At 38.6% G+C, this 19,713-nt stretch overlaps 1 protein-coding gene across 4 annotated transcripts in view; it reads right to left on the bottom strand.

Moving 5' to 3' along the window:
- The window catches only part of MTHFD2L (methylenetetrahydrofolate dehydrogenase (NADP+ dependent) 2 like), a 161,165-nt gene continuing 141,452 nt past the window's right edge, over positions 1-19,713 (bottom strand). Inside the window, exon 7 of one of the 4 annotated variants that reach the window (XM_036927500.2) lies at positions 1-2,008. In XM_036927500.2, coding sequence (XP_036783395.2) covers positions 1,896-2,008 — 113 coding nt within the window. In that variant the 3' untranslated portion in view covers positions 1-1,895. The remainder of the gene's footprint in view (positions 2,009-19,713) is intronic. The other 3 variants (XM_057502309.1, XM_036927498.2, XM_036927502.2) reach the window with 3 other exon arrangements.

Raw genomic sequence — 19,713 nt, 5'->3', positions numbered from 1 at the left:
ACCCCCTTGATATCTGATTAGGTTCCCTATCTTCCACCCTTGATATCTGGCCTGACTTTATTAAGAATTCTAGTTTAGCAAGAATCCCCCTATGCTTGATATATAATCAAGCTTCTCTAAGTAATTCTCTATCCACAAATCCCCTTATTCTGCTCATTGGCTATAAATCCACAGCTGTCTGCCATATTTAGAATTGAGTTCAATCTCCTGTATTGCAATAGTCTTGACCCCATGATAAGTCTTCAAAAACTCTTCCTTACCATTTTTAACAAATTCAAGAATAATTTTTTTTAGTGTTTTAGTCTCTGGAATGGCTCCTCCGTGAGTTTAGCCTAGCAAATGGGGCAAAAACCTTCTAAAAATAACTCCTGCTTCACTTTGGGAAGGTGGAGATCAGTTAAAAATTACAGACTTCACCTTTTCCATTACAGCATTTTGGGTCATTTTGTTTGTTTGGGGAATTTGGGGTCCTTAAAAGTTAAAGAGGCCCTTTCTGAAATGTTTGCTTGGGAGCACTGATTTTAAACATCTGCCAGAGTTATCAGACAAAGACTGGTCTGGACTGATAGTGTAATGGGCTATAGAACTTTTTCTTCCATGTCTGAGAAACTTGTACATTTCTCTAGAATTCTGTAAAAAATAAGATAACATATGGAAAAGAAATACATGTATCTTAAAGAAAAAAGATGACAAATATTCTTTAAATTGCTTTTATTATACAGTTGAAGTATTAATTATAAGCATCTAGTCTATTTTCACACCAATGATCAATAGTACACACTAATAACTGGGTAAGAGTTGTTATTGGTACATAAATGTACTGGGATTTGGGCATGAAAACAACATAATTGTGTGCCTAGGGTAGTGTCAAATAGCCTTCAACTGACACTCATGTGTATTTCTTAACAAATTCCATTACAAATATGGCATCTATTTTGAGAAACAAATGCCATAACAGAAGAGGGAAGAACTGTGATCAATAAGGCAGTAGATTTTTAGTCATATCCTAAGGTTAATTTTGGGTTAATAAAAAATGTTTTTCTATTAAATTTCTGAACAAACATTTGTTCTTTAATGAAGTCTTCACTCATACTATGTCATATTTTTCTGATATCTATGGGAAAATACAGCTTTAGTTTTATTTTGTATATTCATTTGTTTTTGGATTTTCCATTATTCCTCAAAGAAGCTACTGTCCAAATATTTTCCTATAAGAACAAAGAAATTACATGTAAACCCAACATATTATTACACTTTTTACTGTGGCAAGTAGTCACCCATAATTTGAAATAATCACTGGCTTGAAATCATCAGTAGCATTTTTGCCTTCTTTGTATATTTTTCTTTACTTGATAGAGTATCATTATTCATTAGGATACCTCATAGGATGCTTTTGGGAGATACATGAGATGGATATTTTACTTTTAATATTTTATCTTTCTTTTAGCAAGCAAGCTGTTTTTCAGTATATAGCGTAGAACAGAAGATACATAAAAATTGAGCATGCTTATGGAAAAACCTAAATTACATTTTACAAGGATGCTCATCTAGCTAACAAAACATGTCAAAAACACACTGTGTATGATACTTGTGTCAAAAATATATTCATTTATTATGAGCCCTTCAAGACTGTTTTAACATTATGAACAAATATTTTTCACAAAATAAACAATTGTTACCAAAGTTTTTGTTGGAATTGTTTTGTTTTTCTAAAACTCAAAATCTGTTAGCAGGAAATGCATGTGGTGTGAATCGTCTGATCCACAATGATTCCATCCATGAAAAAATAAATACAATGTAGAAATAAATAGCTTTGTAGTAAAATATAAAGGTTTTTGCCCTTTGTCAAATAAATAGGTAGCATGCCCTCGGTTCGCCTTCTTCTTCCACGTGACCTAGTCAATGACTTTCCTGGCCGCCAGAAGGGTGTTCTTCAGAAGCATCGCCACAGTCACGGGCCCCACACCGCCTGGAACTGGGGTGATAAAGCTGGCCGCCTTCCTAACAGCTGATGGAGAAAACGGAAAGGAGTATTTACTTTTTCATTTTTCTGAGAGTTACATATTTTTAAATATGCTGAGATAACTTGAGGCGTATGAAAATTTTTAAGAGTTTTTTTTTTGAGAATTATCGATTGCTTTGAGCAGCGACAAACCGGAAGTGGTCAGGAGCACTCCACTGACAGGAAGGAGGGAGAGACTTTTAGGAGAAGAGGCGGAAGCAAAGCGAGGAAAGTATTGATTGGCTACAGCCTAAAGCCTCCCTGGCTGTGATTGCTTGTCCTTAGATTTCAATTTTGTAAGCTTGAGGCATTTACAGGCTTAGATTTTAGTCTGCTTACATAGGCTGTCACAGCAGGAGAGCCACATGGATCTAATGGCCTACTTGTCTGATTAGTTTAACAGAATATAGTGGATTTTTCTGCCTTACATATATAACTCTTAACCACAAATCACTTTTATAATGAAGTAGATTGTAACACACATACACGCACAAACAACATACACATACAAACGTGTATGATATCTAATGTGGACAGAAAGAAGATCCAGACTGTAGGCTGAATCTCTGTGCAGCTCAGTCAGTTTCACATTATGAAAGCTTATAATGTATGACTGACTCGATTACCTATCCTTCTAGTAAACTATTTCTAAAATACATGATACTGGTCACAAAGGAGAGACAGAATAGAGACAGTTCGGCACACACCATTCATCAAATTGGAAATTCCTGTTATAATAGCATCATGTATGCACAGATAATACACTTCAGTGCTAGTCTCATAAAAATAATTAAACATATTTGAATCACTGAGCATATATATATATATATAGTCCTGTTCTAAGGTATAAACACTTCTTATTCAGTGAATATCCTAAAAAAAAATGACAGAGAATTCTGAGCAAGTTTTATTTAAGAATGTTTTTATACCTAAAATATTACAGGTAAATGGCTCCATGCTTTGACCTGCTGACTTAGTGCTTCTAAGTTTTCCCAGATTACTCTTTTAGGAAGTTAGCATGGACAATACTTTCTTAACACATACTCTGACAATATTAATTACGTTATTTAGATATATTGCCTTTTACAAATTTGCTTGTATATGCTTCTACATGAATCAAAATCAACAGATGTTTTCTAGATCTTAAGTATTATTTTTTCACAATTTATATTGCCTTCTTGAAATATGGCTTGTAAAATTTACATTTACCTAATTTGAAATGTAGTAGTACATAGGAATAATTTTTTTTTAAGTCGTTAAGAAAAACAAAGGAATAATATTCTTTTACTTAAAGAAAAGTCCAAATAGGCTTAAAGACATCACAGAAAAAAAATTCCACTTAGTATCATGAATCTTCTCATGGTATGCTTGCAAAGAAAAGATAAGAATACTGTGATGTGGAAGGTAATAGTTTTCTAAAAATCCTCTCTATACACAAGGCATGCCCTTTCCCTTGTCACACTTCCATCCAGCGTATCCTATGTTATACCAAATCAAAGCCATTTCACAAATAGCTGTGATGTATTAATACTTTCTTCCTTTGCTCTAGCTATGCCTTCCACTGAACACTCTTGTACCTTATCCAAATAAACTCATTATTCTTTAGTCGTTATTAAAAGCCAATGGCATGTCACCTATTATTCTTCTCATAAACTCACCCCTCCAGCATCTCCATTTCCAGTAACTTCATACCTGACTACATGGAACTCAGCACACTGTGCTGTCTGTCCCTTCACGAGATACTGGCACCAAGAAGGCAAAAGCCAAGTCTTGAGAGGGGTTGGTGTTGCTCTCATTTTTGATCTTAGAACTTCCCCATGCACAGGTTTGGCATTCAGTAATTTTTCACAAAGAACCAAATAGCCCTTGAAATTTAAAATCGAAAATCAATTTTCAGGAACATGTCAGTGCTTTTTACTGGATACAAACAATAATGACGTAATTTAGTTTAAGCTAATTTACTGAAAAACTCCAGCTAATCACTGCTTGAGAGTGATAGACTGCATTTTTTGCTTCTCAATAAGCTTGACTCCATAGCATGAGCAATGCCTTCTACAACCTTTTCTATAGGATTGGGGAAGCAATTCCTTTAAAAATTTCAGCAGATCTCTAGAAGGAATTTACTTTACTATTATTTTCACTGACTGTATATATATTTATAAACCACTAACTTTGAAATATTAATAGATAAAAATAAAAGACTATTGAAAAGTGTTAAGAATCAGGTACAAATCAAATCTTAAATGGAAAACAAAATGGGTTTATTTCACAATCAAAAGGTAGATAAAATTGGTTACACCAGGGAAAGTATTGTGGGTATATAGTAATTTTTATATAATTTATTTTTCAATTTTGAAAGGTGAAGTGCCTTGAAATTATGTGTATATGTATATATGGAAAAACAGCAATAACCACAGCTACTTTCAAATGAGTACCTACAACTTGCCAGGAACTTTATATACATTATTTTAATAATTCATATTTAATTATTATTTCATTTTAATAGGTGAGTAAAGTGTGGTTCACTGAAGTTAAAGTAACTTACCACTCCTCTATGGTAGAGACATTACACATAGCAGCTTTGAAACTGTCTGCGATTCTAATTCCACCCTATCCCAATGAAACTGTATTACTATGACCTGAATAAGTACAAAGGCTCAAGAAACACTTCTGTGCCAAAAAATTAACTCAGTTTTCTCCAAAGGTTAGGATGATATTCTGAAAAAAGAAAGAGCAAAGTTGTAATACAGTAATTTTCCTACATTTTAGCTACGAGTACTCACAGCTCATCACTGAATTATTTCCAGCACTGCAAATTACACAGCTGGCTTAGCAGTCTGAGTTACTTTCTTCCTGGGTGTCAGATCAGATAAACTACTGGTCTGCTCAGGAACGATGAAACCTCCTCTTCCAGATTATGCTTTCCTAACAGGCTTATTATTGCATTCTTTTGCTTAAAAAGTGAGGTTTGGAGTGGAGAAGAGGGAATGGGAATGAGGCCTTGCATGAAATAATACCTGCCTGAAATGTGTAGCTTGGTGCCTGCTTTTCTGCACTTTTCTGGGGAAACTAACCCACATTTATGCTATCTTTCCTATCACTTCATGACATGATGTGATGGGTAACAGGTCTTCACCTGACCCGGACTAGGGCTTCTCTGGACATTCAGAAGTGGTTGGGTGCATCAACAGGGCCCTAATGGAGCCCTAAGTACTAAGCAGAAGGTGTCACTGTGAACATACCTGGTTTTTCAAATACTTGTTTCAAATATTGTTTTTATCTTTGAAATAAAGTAGACAGATGTGAAATTAAGTTTGTACATAGTCATGAGGCCAACAGTGACGAATTTGATGAAAAAAGTATATGTAAGGTCTCTATTCCCTGTGATTTTTCATAAAAACCTACATATGAGAAATACAATTTTTTCCACTGCTGCTAGTGTTAATGTGTCCTCTGTGTATTTACATAAGCACCAGGATATGGAGGTAAATGATTTCTCAAGAAAGATGGGGAATTATCATTAGCAAATATTACTGGCTAAAGATAACAATACTTATAAAAAATTTCTCTAGTCTCATGATTTTGCTTAATTATTTCAGGGCTGTCCTAGATGACATTTATGAAATACTAGAGGTGGCTTATGAGCTAAAATTAGCTATTGTGAGAAAGAGTTAAAGTCAATACATGTTTGATGCTCTTTGAGGCTCGGAAAAGCATCTTCCCAACCATCCCTGCAAGAGAGTAAGCCAACACACATGACTTCACCAGAAGAACCTCTTATGGGCTAGTCTTTCCCTAAGGGCAGGTAAGAGTTTACACCTGTTTGTAGATGATGATGATGCTTTTAAAGATTATTTCTATAATGTGTGGGGAAAAGTGTTCTATGTGCTCCATTGAAAAAACAGTAACTTCCTCTGGAAACTGATTTATTGTGTGTTTAGGTGTAAGCGAGAATGTGTGTGTGTCTTGCCAATGGGTTTCAGCGGCCCAGCAAGTTCACTATGGATTCAGTGTGACAAAGAAATGACAGTAGAACATTCTTGGGATGAAAGGGTTATATCCAACTTTATTTCCACGGTGGCTGGTCAATCACTAGAATCCCATTCACTCAGAGTGAGTCTGCATGCAGCAAGCCGGTCTCTGCCTCTGGGCCTCTGTCCCTGCACAGCTCTACCAGTGTCCGTCCTTGGCACTGCCACCACTCCAGCCTCTGCTCTGCTCTCCTGTAGCCTTGCAGCCATGCCACCGTGTTGCCCAGAGCACTGGGTGGAGCTCTGTATATAGAGTCAATAGCAACATATTGCCCACACGTGTGTAGTGAGCTAGGTAGCCAGGGCCAGGTGAGAATTCTGGCCACAGGACCTTTCATTTTATCCACACTCCACCCCTCCAGGATTCTCTCCTCTCAATCTATGTGCCCTCAGTTCTCTGCAATGGTCCCTGTGCAAGGAAGCTCAAACATTGTTCTCCAGCCTCTCCAGCAAAAAGTCTTAGAGACACACAGACGGATCTTGTTGCTTTATTTCTGCCTTCTGCTTTGTCTTCAGCAGCTGGAACCGCTGCTCCAGTCTCAACTGCCACAGCTCCAGACCAATTTCTTTCTGTCTGCTCCTGCCTTTCAAACCAACCCACATCTGGGTCCTCACGACCCTCACGGGCCCTTTAAATTCTTTGTTTGAGAAGCAGACCATATTTCCTTTTGTGCTTGAGCCTGAGGATAGAAGCAGAGCACGGAGTGCTCCACAACTTGAGGAGGCGGCTGCACCTCTCCTGAAAGGACCCGCGGTTGCAGAGACCTTCTGGCTCTCCACTAGCTGTCAACCAGGTGGGGTCTCAACCGAGGGGCCGATGCCTCCGGCACTGGCAGGGTCTCCACCCCAACCTGTTCGTCAAGGTTCTGCTCCTCCATTTCTGGGGCTGATGGCTCCACTACATCCTTCACCTGCCCCATGGCACCTGGCAGCCTGCGCTCTCAGGCTGCTTCTTCTTGTGCTGCTCATTCTTGGGTCACTGTTCCTTCTCATGCTGCTTTCTCTTGAGCCACAGCACTTTGTAGTGATGCCACTTCAGTCAGCTTTCTCTTCGGGTGAACCCCCGTCCTCCACCCTGTCACAGTACCACATATCCACAGGGGACACTCAAATGTCTCCCTGTCTATAGGTGCAGCCTGCTGAAACACTCCTCCCATTAGGGCAGCCTGTTCTTTTCCTTGGTGTGGATAAAATGGAAGGTCCTGTGGTCAGGATTTTCACCTAGCCCTGGCTGTCTCGCTCACTATGCACCTGTGGGCAATACGTTGCTATTGACTCTATATAAAGAGCTCCACCCAGTACTCTGGGTGACATGGTGGCATGGTTGCAAGGCTGCAGGAGAGCAGAGCAGAGGCTGGAATGGTGGCAGCGCCAAGGACAGAGGCCCAGAGGATGGCTGTGCAGGACAACTGTGCAGGCAGAGAGGCCCAGAGGCAGAGACCGGCTTGCCACATGCAGACTCACTCTGAGTGAATGGGGTTCTAGTGATTGACCTGCCACCATGGGAGTAGTTGGGTGTAAACCTTTCACCCCAAAAACTTATACTGTCATTTCTTTGGTCACACTGAATCCATAGTGAACTTGCAGGGGGCTAAAACCCACTGGCAAGACACTCGGTCACCAATGAACCTTGCTGACTGTTACCAATTGTCTTGCCAATGAGTTTCATCCCCCAGCAAGTTCACTATAGATTCAATGTGACCAAAGAAGTGACGGTAAAACATTCTTGGGGTGAAAGGGTTATACCCAACTTTATTTCCAGGTGGCAGGTCAGTCACTAGAACCGCGTTCACTCAGAGTGAGTCTGCATGCAGCAAGCCGGTCTCTGCCTCTGGGCCTCCCTGTCTGCACGGATGTGTCTCTGTCCTCGGTGCTACCACCACTCCACCACTCCAGTCTCTGCTCTGCTCTCCTGCAGCTTTGCAGCCGTACCACCATGTCACCCAGAGCACTGGACAGAGCACTTTATAAGGAGTCAATAACAATGCATGGCCCACACATGTTCAGTGAGCTAGCCAACCAGGGCCAGGTGAGAATCCTGGCCACAGGACCTTTCATTTTATCCATAGTGTGTTTTAAGAAAAATACCAAAAATTCTGTATGTGTGAGAATCAGGTACAGGTTTCCCCCACCATCCAAAAGTAGGCAAGCATTACAAAAAGGCCTTTCATAGGCTGAAATGGCATAAAGTAGAAGCAATTATCATTAATTTATATGGAAAACATTTTGAATATTCCCAGACCCAAAAAATAACCTCTCTCAGGATTTTTTGATACCATCTTGTTAACAGATGATAAAATAAATAGAAATAAAGCACAGCTGGGCACAAACACAGTTCAAAGGTGTTCCAGACTGAGGCTGAGGTGCTGAGTGCAGCCTCTGGGGAAGGAGTTTAGTGGGGGCCCTCTCGTGGCTTGGGGTGTGTAATGCCTCTATTATGGCCCCCCCAACTGCAAAAAAAGGCTGGGTGCTTTTTCGTTTTCTGTCTTTTTTCAAAGAAGTGAAAATCCTCTTCAGAAAATGGGGCATGCCTGTATTAGATCTTGACTGATATCATGACTTTCATGAAAGGCTCACGAACAGCTGTTGCAAAACCAGGGTTAGATTCAATTTCATAAAGTCAACATGATTTTGGAGTTACTGAAACTGTTTGAAAATGGAGGCAGATTATCATCAACTATTATTGTTCTGGGGAATGAGATTTAGATGGAAATAACTCAGTCATGTTTAAAGCAGGTTCCTGCAAATAAGAACAGTTTGAGGAGAAGCAACAATTATCATGACAATTTATTTTAATGACCTCTCTGTAAACTTTAGACACTACAAACTAAATTCTATAGATTTCCTTGAAAGCGATACAGTTCTACCAGCATATTTTAGAATGTTACAGAGTCTATGTGCAATTATACAGAAAGAAAAGATATTGTCATTTCAAATCAGTTATTTTGGATACATACTATTCTCTTTGTTTGACATACCCCTCCCACACTTCTCCATCTGATGAATATTTATTCTTGTTTTTCAGATCTGGCTACATGTCACTTCCTTTGTGGAACCTGTTAACTCCCCAGGCTGAGATAACTGTTCATTCATTAATTCATGAAACGCAGTAGAGTGATTTTCAATGTGCAATTATAAAATGTGCTGGAATCTCCTCTGACAAATGTATACAAGCTACATATGATTCCTCCCCCCCTCGGGATTCTATTACACACCACTGAGATTCATTGCTGAAGTAAGAGATGTTTCTAATGATGGTAAGGAAATGTCATACATGTCAACAGCCAGGAGGAAGTTTAAGACACAGCTGAAATTCACTACTTCATTGAAGCTATTTCACATGGTAGCCTCAGCTTTCCCAGTCAGGTCCCACGCAAACCTCAATGTGCAAATGCTTCAAATCAAGTCACACGATCAAGCTCAAATTTAAAGGCTTGGGATAGGAAGAATGGCAAAGTCATACTGCCAAGGGGACGTGCATATGGGGACAGGAGATATGTGTTGCCACTTTTTGTAATATTCTATAGTATTCTCTTGGTTTCCAATCTCTACCATATCAGCCATATAACAGCTGTCAGACTTAATCTTTAAAACACAGCTTATATATTTCAGCTTTTAAACATTTGATGAATCTTCACTATTTCCAGGATAAAATATAAATTCTTTATCATGGCAACTAAGATCTTTTATGATCTGCCTATATTCTTGTCTTGCATTATTTCCTAACCTTTGCGTATTTCCTAACTCAGTTCCTACACATGCTGCAAAATGGCCCATACAGATTCACAACATTTATTGAGAAAGACAGCCATAGTCACTGTCCCTTGGAATATATAGTCTAGCTGGAAAATAGATATTAAAAATAAAATTAAATAATTATTGAACTATGGCTATGAAATGTGCTACAAATGAATGTTTACTGTGCTCTGAATGTTAGGAGGACCTGAGCCTAAGCACTGTGCACAAATAAGGCATTTATCTATGCGAAATCCAGAAACCTAAATGATAAATCAAGCTTTTCCACATGAAATGGATATATGGGGAGTAGGCAGTGCTCTTGGTAAAGGGAACAATGTTTGTGATGAAAGGAAGAAGCTTCCCTAGGTGCAAAGCAGCATGAGCTTTTGGAAACACTGCAAGGCCTGTGTGGCTGATGTGTCAGAGCATAGAGGAAGGGCTGCAGGAGACAATATGGAAATGTCCAACTCATATAGAGCCTTGCAGATAATGCTAACAATTTTGGATATTAACCTAAGAGCAATGGTTGGTTATAGTATTTTTAAAATTTTGAAAAAACAATATTCTGAGGCAGGATAAGATGGGAGAAAGTGTCTGGTCTGTGTTGGCTCATTTCTCTAATGAAATGAGTTTATCATCTGGGGCAGATAAACACAAAAGTAACAGCATAAAAGAAGATGTGCTAAGATGGGGACAAGTTTTGGTTCTTGTGTGAACACCTCAATGAGGAAACAGAAATCAGGTATGGAGACCAGAGAAAGATTTGTAAAGTGACAGAAAAGCTTCAAGATCTGATGGATGCTGGAGAAGGTAAGAAAAAGGAGAGAATGCAATGCAGAAGTCAGGAATGGTAAAAACAAAGGAAATTAGAACCTGACAACAAATCTGAGGCAATGCAGGAGCTGAAAGAAGGTGATTATAGCCACAGTGCATGATGAAAACAAAATAGACAGATGAGGCAGGGGAGGTGGTCACAGGTTGCATGACCCTGAGGTGAGGGGTCAAGAAACTTAGGCTGGATGATGGCAGCCATAGTTACTCTGTTCAGGTGAATAAGGTTTTAAGAAAGTCTTTCATGAATGAACTTGATTATTTATATGTTGAGGGATAGCCTGTTTTGCAAGATGAGAAACTAGAAAGAAAAATGTGTACTACTAAATAACTTTCAGAAAAAAAATTGAGGAATGAATAAAGTTTCAGGTTCTTGCATGTTATTAAATTGTTATCCAAGAAATCCTTTTTCAGCCTGGAATATGTATCTCATCTGCTGTGGCCCTTTTCTTCACTATGTGGATGACTACTTTTTTCATTACTGGCTTCAGATTTCTGAAGTAAAGAACTAAGCTAGGCTTGGTTTAACATCATTTCCATTATTCTTACTTGAAGACAACCATTTTTCAGTGTCAGGATAAGAACAACAGGTACAAAGTAGAGGTTATTTCATGTTTAAAGTCTGAGGTGATAACAGGGAAGAAACTAGGTGTCTGGTCTATGTGTGTGCCTCAAAAAATCCAGGGGTTTACATGAGGTCACAAAGTGTGGAAAGATGATTCAGGAAGGATACTAATAGCACCATAAAGGACATTAAAATGCTCTTTAACTTCAGAAAGAATAAAGGAAAAAATACGTGTTTGTTAACCTTTTGGCACCAGCAACCCATGCTTCAGGACAGGGGTGTCTCTGGTTTGTATATTCTGTGTCATTATCTCCTCTGGAAACTTTACCTTCCCAGATTCCCAGGGCCTGGGTTTAATAACCCAAACTCTCATCTAAGATACTTTGTTAGGAAGACATACTAATTCTATGGCAGACAGTGAATGTCTGCTTCAGTACATTACATACTACTCCAAGGTCTCAAATAATGGAATTCCCAGATGCACTTGAACAGAATGAATTTTGCTAGTATGGTCTGGAAATTGTATATTCTGGCAAAGTCAAAGAGAATATTTGTGCTTTATAAATCTACTTTGGGGTGGAGGGAGAGGAACCAATGTCTCAAGTTCTTTGAGTATTGTTTCATTTTTCTTTGCATTTTGTTTGCTTCTCTTTCACTTCTAAGGGGCTACTCTATGGCTTCTGTCAGATTTCCAACAATGCTACAACTAGTTTTTAAAACCAACTTTATTCCCCAAGAGGAAAAGGAATGATTCCTTGTCTACAGCAAGGCAGCAGAAGAAAACTTCCTTGTTTCTCTTAGGTGAATTTCAGCCTCCTGGTACATGTGTAATCGTCTAAATGAAATGCTTGAAGAATTTTCCCATGCTTCTAAATGCAGGTCATTTAGCCATGACCTCTCAAACATATCCACTGTAATGAAGGGGAGACAAGCTTCAAGAAGATGAAGTACATGAATAACAACCAGAAAAACCTGACTGGCATAGGACTGGAGAAATAGTATGACACAGGAGGTAATGTGGAAAACAGTCCACTTTCTCATGTGGTTCATATAAAAATGACACTTAAGAGCATGATGAGCCAGAGAGAGGAAAGGGCTCCTTGACACGTGAATGGCTCACCACCGAACTCTTGCAAAGTAACAAGGAATCAGGTGCCCCAGAGGCAATTTCCCACGCTTTCTCTTGCCTGTGTCTGGTCGCCTGGTTCCCAGGGTTTTCATAAGTTTTCTGCATATATTAGGACATCCATTACCACTACACCCTGTAATGGGACAGACAGGATTGGTGCCCTAATGGGGTCTAGGAGTATGATCCACATTTCTACACAGGTTGTATCGGCGTCATTAAGCTGGTGAGCTGTACTTAAAAAGGCTTCCCTCACCTATTTACTATGCTATCTGTGTGTGTAGGATAGCTAAGCCTTTTTTTTTTTGCTTTACTTTTCTCCATATATTAAATCAAATCTATCTGTCTTGAGCTATCTGCCTCATGGATGTGGATACCTAAAAATACTGCTCATATCACTCAAAAGTTCTTCAGTGGAGCCAAGAAGCAAATCAATGACCTGATGAAAGTTTGAAGTCATTTTCTGTTAACTCAGTCTATGATCCATCAGTGGAACCTCCTTTTGGACCCTGTATGGTGTCACTTATCATTGCCAGTTTCCATTTCAGTAAATAAGAGCAGGAATTACTGCTAAGATATTTGTTATACTCTGTCAAAAAGATTAAATATCTCCCTTCTGTGACTATAAAAACAAAATCATCATTTACTCCTGTCAGTCTTCCCAGTCCTTTTTCTTTCCACCCAATCCTTTTTCCTCAAGCCACTGAGCATTCCTATCATGGAGCAGCAAATCTGTAAACTAGACAGGCTGTGTGGAGTCTCTTCCAAATCTCTCGGGAGGGCCTTGATCTCAGTAGTCTGCCATAATCAACCCAATATGTTAGGAGATAAAATTTTCCTCCCATAGATATTTGTATTTTAAATAGAGCCCTCAGAAACAACTACAAAAAAATCTCATAACTTTGAAAAAAAAAACCTTATCATCAAGTGTAATAGAAAAAGAAGGACTTGCAGAGACATCAGATACTTCACATGTTCCTGCAGATGTCCTTTTTGCATTTCAACTTGAACTCTTCTCTATAAAGATCATTCAATGTCAAATACATTCTAATACAAAGAATGCCTCTACAGTTGGCCTGATTTGAAAGACCTAGACTTCACCCTGAGCATCTTGCCCATGTTGTGAGCAACAGTGGAGGCAGCTGACTCACTGACAGGTTCTCGCTGTGACCACCAGCGGCTCCACCTGCTCCATGACATTACCTGCATGGGCATTATGACAACAGTGCTGGTAACAGTCCTGCTAACAGAGGCTCTTGCATATTTCCATCAATTTTTTCATGAGATCACCTCTGGGTTCAGTGTTAGGTCTTCTCTTATACTAAAGCTGGGCTTTTGGGCTGTCTTGTAATCATCTACCACAAGAAGTTGATATTCTGAGTAGACTGATCAACTGTATTGTTATGGATTGAATATTTGGGTCCCCCCCAAAATCCACAGGTTGAAATCCTACCCTCAAAGTGATGGTTTTAGGAAGTGGGACCTTTGGGAGGTGATTAGGTCATGAAAGTGGAGCCCTCATGAATGGGATTAGTGCTTTTATTATAAAGAGACCCCAGAGAGTTCTCGCTCTTTGTGCCATGTGAGAAGAAGAAATTAGCTGTCTGCAGCCCAGAAGTGGGTCCTCACCAGAACCCAACTATGGTGACACCCTGATCTTGGACTTCCAACATCCAGAACTATAAGAACAGTTATTGCTTAAGCCACCCAGTTTAGGGTAATTTGTTACAATGGCCCAAACTGGCTAAGACACATATCAAGTTAGATGATGAAAACTGAGTTGGTGAGTTACTTTTAATTTTTTTAATATCACAAATTAACAACTTATAACTAATTAATAATAATTCTATAAAGGTAACAGTTCAAAAATAGTACTATTTCCTTAGAAACTGGTAATATGATCTTACTTTCTCATCTTGTAGAACACACACTTGGTGGAAAGTAGTGCCAAAGCCACTTCCAAAAAGAAGCTTACTTTGACATATAATCTGAAGAATTTCAGTTCCGTGTGAGCAGGGCCTTTTTCTTGTATATGGCTATATGCCAGTACCTTGAAGGTGTGCTGAGTAAGAAATATGTGCTGAGTAAATCGATGAATGACTCAATGGATGTATCATTACCGGATCTGGGTTGTTGTAGATTAATAATATGTTTGGTGCTACCTTGAGCAGGAGCTTTTGTTTGCATTAAGGCAAATTTGAGGAATTACTTCTGTAATGTAAGAGTAACACTAGAGATTTACAAATACAAGTGACCAATGGTATGACTAAGAAGGCTGAGACCTGGGGTGGGATGAAGATACAGAAGAAATGTAGGATAAGAAGCTTATTTACAGAGGCATATGATTTAGTAGAGAACAACCTAGTAAAAGTACAAGGTAGTAGAGGATTAGGAACAAAAAGAGTAAGGTAGATGAGACCTGATGTAGGAGTTTGGAGAAGATGGGGATAAATATGAATGCTTTAAAGTTGATTCATCTGACTGTTGGGTGAAGAATGAACCTGGCCAGAGGATTGAGACCAAAAACAGTCAGAAGCAGGGTGGTAATTGAATGTGAAGTTATGTATTTCCAGATTAGTACTATAGTGGCAACAGAGAGAAAATGGTGAATAATGTGCACACACACAAACCCACACATGCAGTGTTTTCTGCCAGGCATTATGCTCAGCAAGCCACATACATTATCTTACGTGAAGTGATGATTTTATTTAATCTTCATAACAACTTTATAAGATAGGTATTATTATCTCATCTTTTCAGATGATAAGATAGAGTTTCAGAGATGTGAAGTGATTTGCCTAAGATCATAATTGTTTCAAGCAACAGAGCTGGGATTCAAATCCAAATCATAATCTTTTATGAAAGCTTGGACATAATATAAAAAAAGCACGAGTGAAAGCTAACTTCAGGTTTCAACTGTAGAGTACTGGAAGACATCTGGAAGCAACTACAATAAAAGAAGAGGAAAAAAATAGGTGAAAAGCTGCTTTTAAATGCATTACTGGGGTTTTAGTTCCATTTCTAGTAGCCTCTGTCTGTCTGTCTTATTTCACTGAGCATAAAGCCCTTAAGTTCCACCCATGTTGTCATAAAAAAATGGACGCCTGTTGTCATAAATGTCATAAATGTCAGGATTTCCTTCTTTCTCATGGCTGAATGATATTCCACTGAATATATATACACCACATCTTTTTTTACCCCTTCATCCATTGACTGACACTTAGGTTGTTTCCATATCTTGGTTATTGTGAGTAATGTTGCCAAAAATATGGTTGTACAGGTATCTTTTTGATATCCTGTTTCATTTCCTTTAAATATATACCCAGAGGTGGAATTGCTGGATCATGAAATCAACATAATTCTGTTTCTATACACTAACAATGAATTGTCTAAAAAAGAAATAAAACTATCCCACTCACAATTGCAGCAAAAACAATAAAATACTGAGTAATAAATTTAACCAAAGAAATGAAAAATCTACAATGGAAACTATAAGGCTTTGATGAAAGAAACTGAAGAAGAAACAAATGGAAAGACATCCTGTGTTCATGGACTGGAAGAATATCCATACTACTCAAAGCCACCTATAGATTCAATGAAATACCTATAAAAATTCTAATGGCACTTTTCACAGAATTAGAGAAGAACAACCCTAAAGTGTGTGGAACCACAAAAAAACCTGAATAATCACAGCAATTCTAAGAAATAACAAAGTTGGAGGCATCACACGTCCAGACTTCAAACTACATTTAAAAGCTATAGTCATTCAAACAGTATGGTACTGTCATATAAAGAGATACATAGACTAAGGAGTAAAACAGAGAACCCAGAAATAAGCCCCTGCCTGTATGGTCAACTAAAATTTAACAAGGAAACCAAGAACACTAAATGGGAGAAAGATAGTTCCTTCAATAAATGGTGTTGGGAAAACTGGATAACCACATGTAGAAAAATGAAACTGGGAACTTATCTTGCACTACTCACAAAAACTAACTCAAAATGGATTAAAGTCCTAAAACCATAAAGCTTCTAGGGGAAATGTAGAGGAAAAGCTCCTTAACATTGGTCTTGTCAATGATTTTTTTTTTAATATGAGCCAAAAGTACAAGCAAGAAAAGAAAAAATCAATAAGTGGGACTCTATCAAACCAAAAAGCTTCTTGTACAGCAAAGCAAACCACCAACAAATGAAAAGGCAACTTACTGAGTGGGAGAAAATATTTGCATATCATGTATCAGATAAGGGATTAATATCTAAACCATATAAAGAACTTATACAATTCAATAGCAAAACAAACAATCCAATTAAAAAATGGCCAGAGAAACTAAATAGACATTTTTCCAAAGAAGACATAAAAATGGCCAATAGGCACATGAAAAGATGCTCAACATCACTAATCATCAAAACCACACTAAGAGCACATCACACCTATTAGAATGGCTATTCTTAAGAAGATAAGAGATAGCAAATATTGGCAAAAATGTGGAAAAAAGGGAACCTTTCAGCACTGCTGGTGGGAATGTACATTGATTTAGCTCCTATGGAAAACAGTATGGAGGTTGCTCAAATATTAAAAAAAATAACTACCATGAGATAAAGCAATCTACTTCTGGGTATTTATTCATGTACTATGTTCTAACAGCAGACAACTCATCCAACCCATGCAGACATACACACAAAAACCTTTATACTTGAACCAAGAGACACACACGGTCTTGGGGGCCCTGAATTCAGAAACATCAGACAGGGCTTTCTCATAGGCTTATCCCTGGATCCTGCATGTATGACCCAGGCCTCCTTGCCCACAGCTGCCTTAAAGGACCTCCACTACTAGGGGCTCTGTGGGCTGTACCTGGTCCTGGCACTTGGTCTCCAGCAGAACCTCACATCCTGAGCTGGGGGCCCCAGGTCCACTGCAGACTCCCACCCTGGAGCCGCTAGCCTGTCCAACCATGACTGGACTGCCATCCATTGCTATCCAATCTGGTATCCCAGCCTTACTCCCACCCACCACACTGGTCCTGAGACACTTTGGGAACACTTGCTTAGGAGGCAGGTCACCTGGAACCAGTTCATGTGCTGTGGTGAGACCAGCAAGGGCAGAGAGAAGCTCTCCTATTCCAGCAGACTGCCTGAGCAGACCTCATACCTTCCTGCCACATCTTACGCTGTGGGTTTCTTTATCTTGCATAGTCAAAATAGATGGTAACTCATGTGTTTTTCCAATCAGAACCTGTTGCAGATAATGGCTGGGGCGAGGATGGTCTAGACCTGCTCCCTTTGTTATTTTCCAAATCCTGAGCATATTATATGACACACATTTCAAAAAAGTATGGCCCAGTGAACTTGAGGGGCTAGATTAAAAACATCAGTAATGATCAAGAGATCAAACATAAGGTCACTAAAGATGGAGATATGAAATATGGAAGCCACAGAGGGACTTGATATAATTTTTAGCATTGCATGAAGTAGTCAAAAAGTGTGTAGTCTCTATTAATGATTGAATAACAAAAATAAGTTTAGTTAGAACTGAAAACATTGGTGAGGCTGTACTATCTACACATTATAAATCTACATACCTTTATGTTTACCTACCTATATACCTTTTCCCCTACATAGTTTATTCAGGATAACACTGTAAGATATGAGCCAAATATGACTTCAGTGACTGACACTAGATACCCACCAACTCCACAGGAAAGAGTTAATAAGTGGATCTTGCTTTAAAACTGATGAAAAGCAAACAGTCAATGAGACTGTCCCTGTGGTTTTCACAACTAATTTCAGGATAGACTGAATGGTATGTTGCTACTGGATGAAGGATTCTCTCTCTCTCTTTTCTTCAAGTAAGAGATTAGTCTTCAAGTCCTTACATACAGAATGGATCATTATTCACCCAAGCATGGCTTCCCATCTAGGGACTTTGGATCCCATATCTTTTTCATCTCCACATGGAGTGGTCATGTGACTATGTTTAGGTCAATAGGGTGCCTGCAGAAGTGACGCATGTATCTTTCTTAAAGGTGAAAACACTTGCTTTCAACTCTCTTTCCCTTTACGGAAGAAAACGTAAATGAGGAGGCAATTCAGCTTCAACTGTGTGGGTAAGAAAAATGTTCAAGTGGAACAGTGTTATGGACTTAAACTTTATCTCCCCAAATCTCTTATTTTGAAGTCCTAATATCTGGTACTCAGAATGTGGCTATATTTGGAGACAGGTCTTTACAGAGGCAATGAAGTTAAAATGAGGCCATGAGGGAGGACCCTAATTCAATACAACTCGTGTCCTTAGAAGAGGAAATCTGGATGCAGACATGTACAGAGGGAAGATGATGTAAAGGTAGGGAATAGATAGCCATTTACAAGTCAAGAAGAGAGGCCTCAGAAGAAATAACCCAGATGACACCTTGATCTCTGACTTGTAGCCTCCACAACTGTGAGAAATACATTTCTGCTGTTTAAGCTATGCAGTCTTTGGTACTTAATTATGGTAGTTCTACCAAGCTAATATAAACAGTAAGGATGAGCCAGTATTTCTGAAAAGAAACAGAGCTGCCCAACTCCCATGACAGCATGCCTACCTCCAGACTCTATGGGAGAGAGCTAAACTATCTTGTTTGAATTTATATATTTGAACTTTGTTATAGCAGCTTAACCTATTCTCTGTGAATACCTAGAGTGGAAGAAAATGGAAACAACTTAAAGCATTTAACAAGAGTGAAAAAGTGAAGCAAACCATGATATATTCATTAAACATAACCATGAACTAGGGCCACAGCATGGAAAATGGCTGATAAAAATGTAACTGCACATCATATACTCCTCAAACTATGTAAAATACTCATACAAAAAATATCCTGAAGCAACTATAGTAAAAAAAAATTGGTTCTGTCAGAGTAGACATTCTTTTCCATAAAATGTGGCTTCTTTACAATTACAATTTTAATTAGTTTCATCAATAATATAATGTACCTTTATACTTATCTCTGTAATTTCTATTTACTACTCTATAACTTTAAGACAGTGGATAGAATTATTCTTATAGTAACCCCATCTACTTTGATTTGAAAAAAGTGCCTACATGTTGTTCCTACCTCTTTACTTCCTTTTCACCAGTCTTCCCAGCATTATCTTATTCTGTTTTGATATGAAACAATAACTGGAGAGGTGTGGTCAGAGATGGAAAATAGGGAGGAGAGATGGTAGGAAATAGGAGTAGACATTCCAGTTCCTTTCATTTCGCTTCAATCCTTGCAGAATTCATCATAAAACAGAAGCAAAGCTATTAAAGCTTCAAAAGATTATAGACATATTTGTGTATTAACTATGACGTATAAATGAGGCCTGAGAGCTGACCAATGTGAACAAGGTTAGCTTAACTAACAGCATAGGACATTATTAATTAGATTGTTCAGTTGAC

Source organism: Manis pentadactyla, chromosome 5 (assembly GCF_030020395.1).
Source record: "Manis pentadactyla isolate mManPen7 chromosome 5, mManPen7.hap1, whole genome shotgun sequence".
NCBI classification, from domain to species: domain Eukaryota; kingdom Metazoa; phylum Chordata; class Mammalia; order Pholidota; family Manidae; genus Manis; species Manis pentadactyla.
This window is presented reverse-complemented; position numbering and strand designations above follow the sequence as displayed.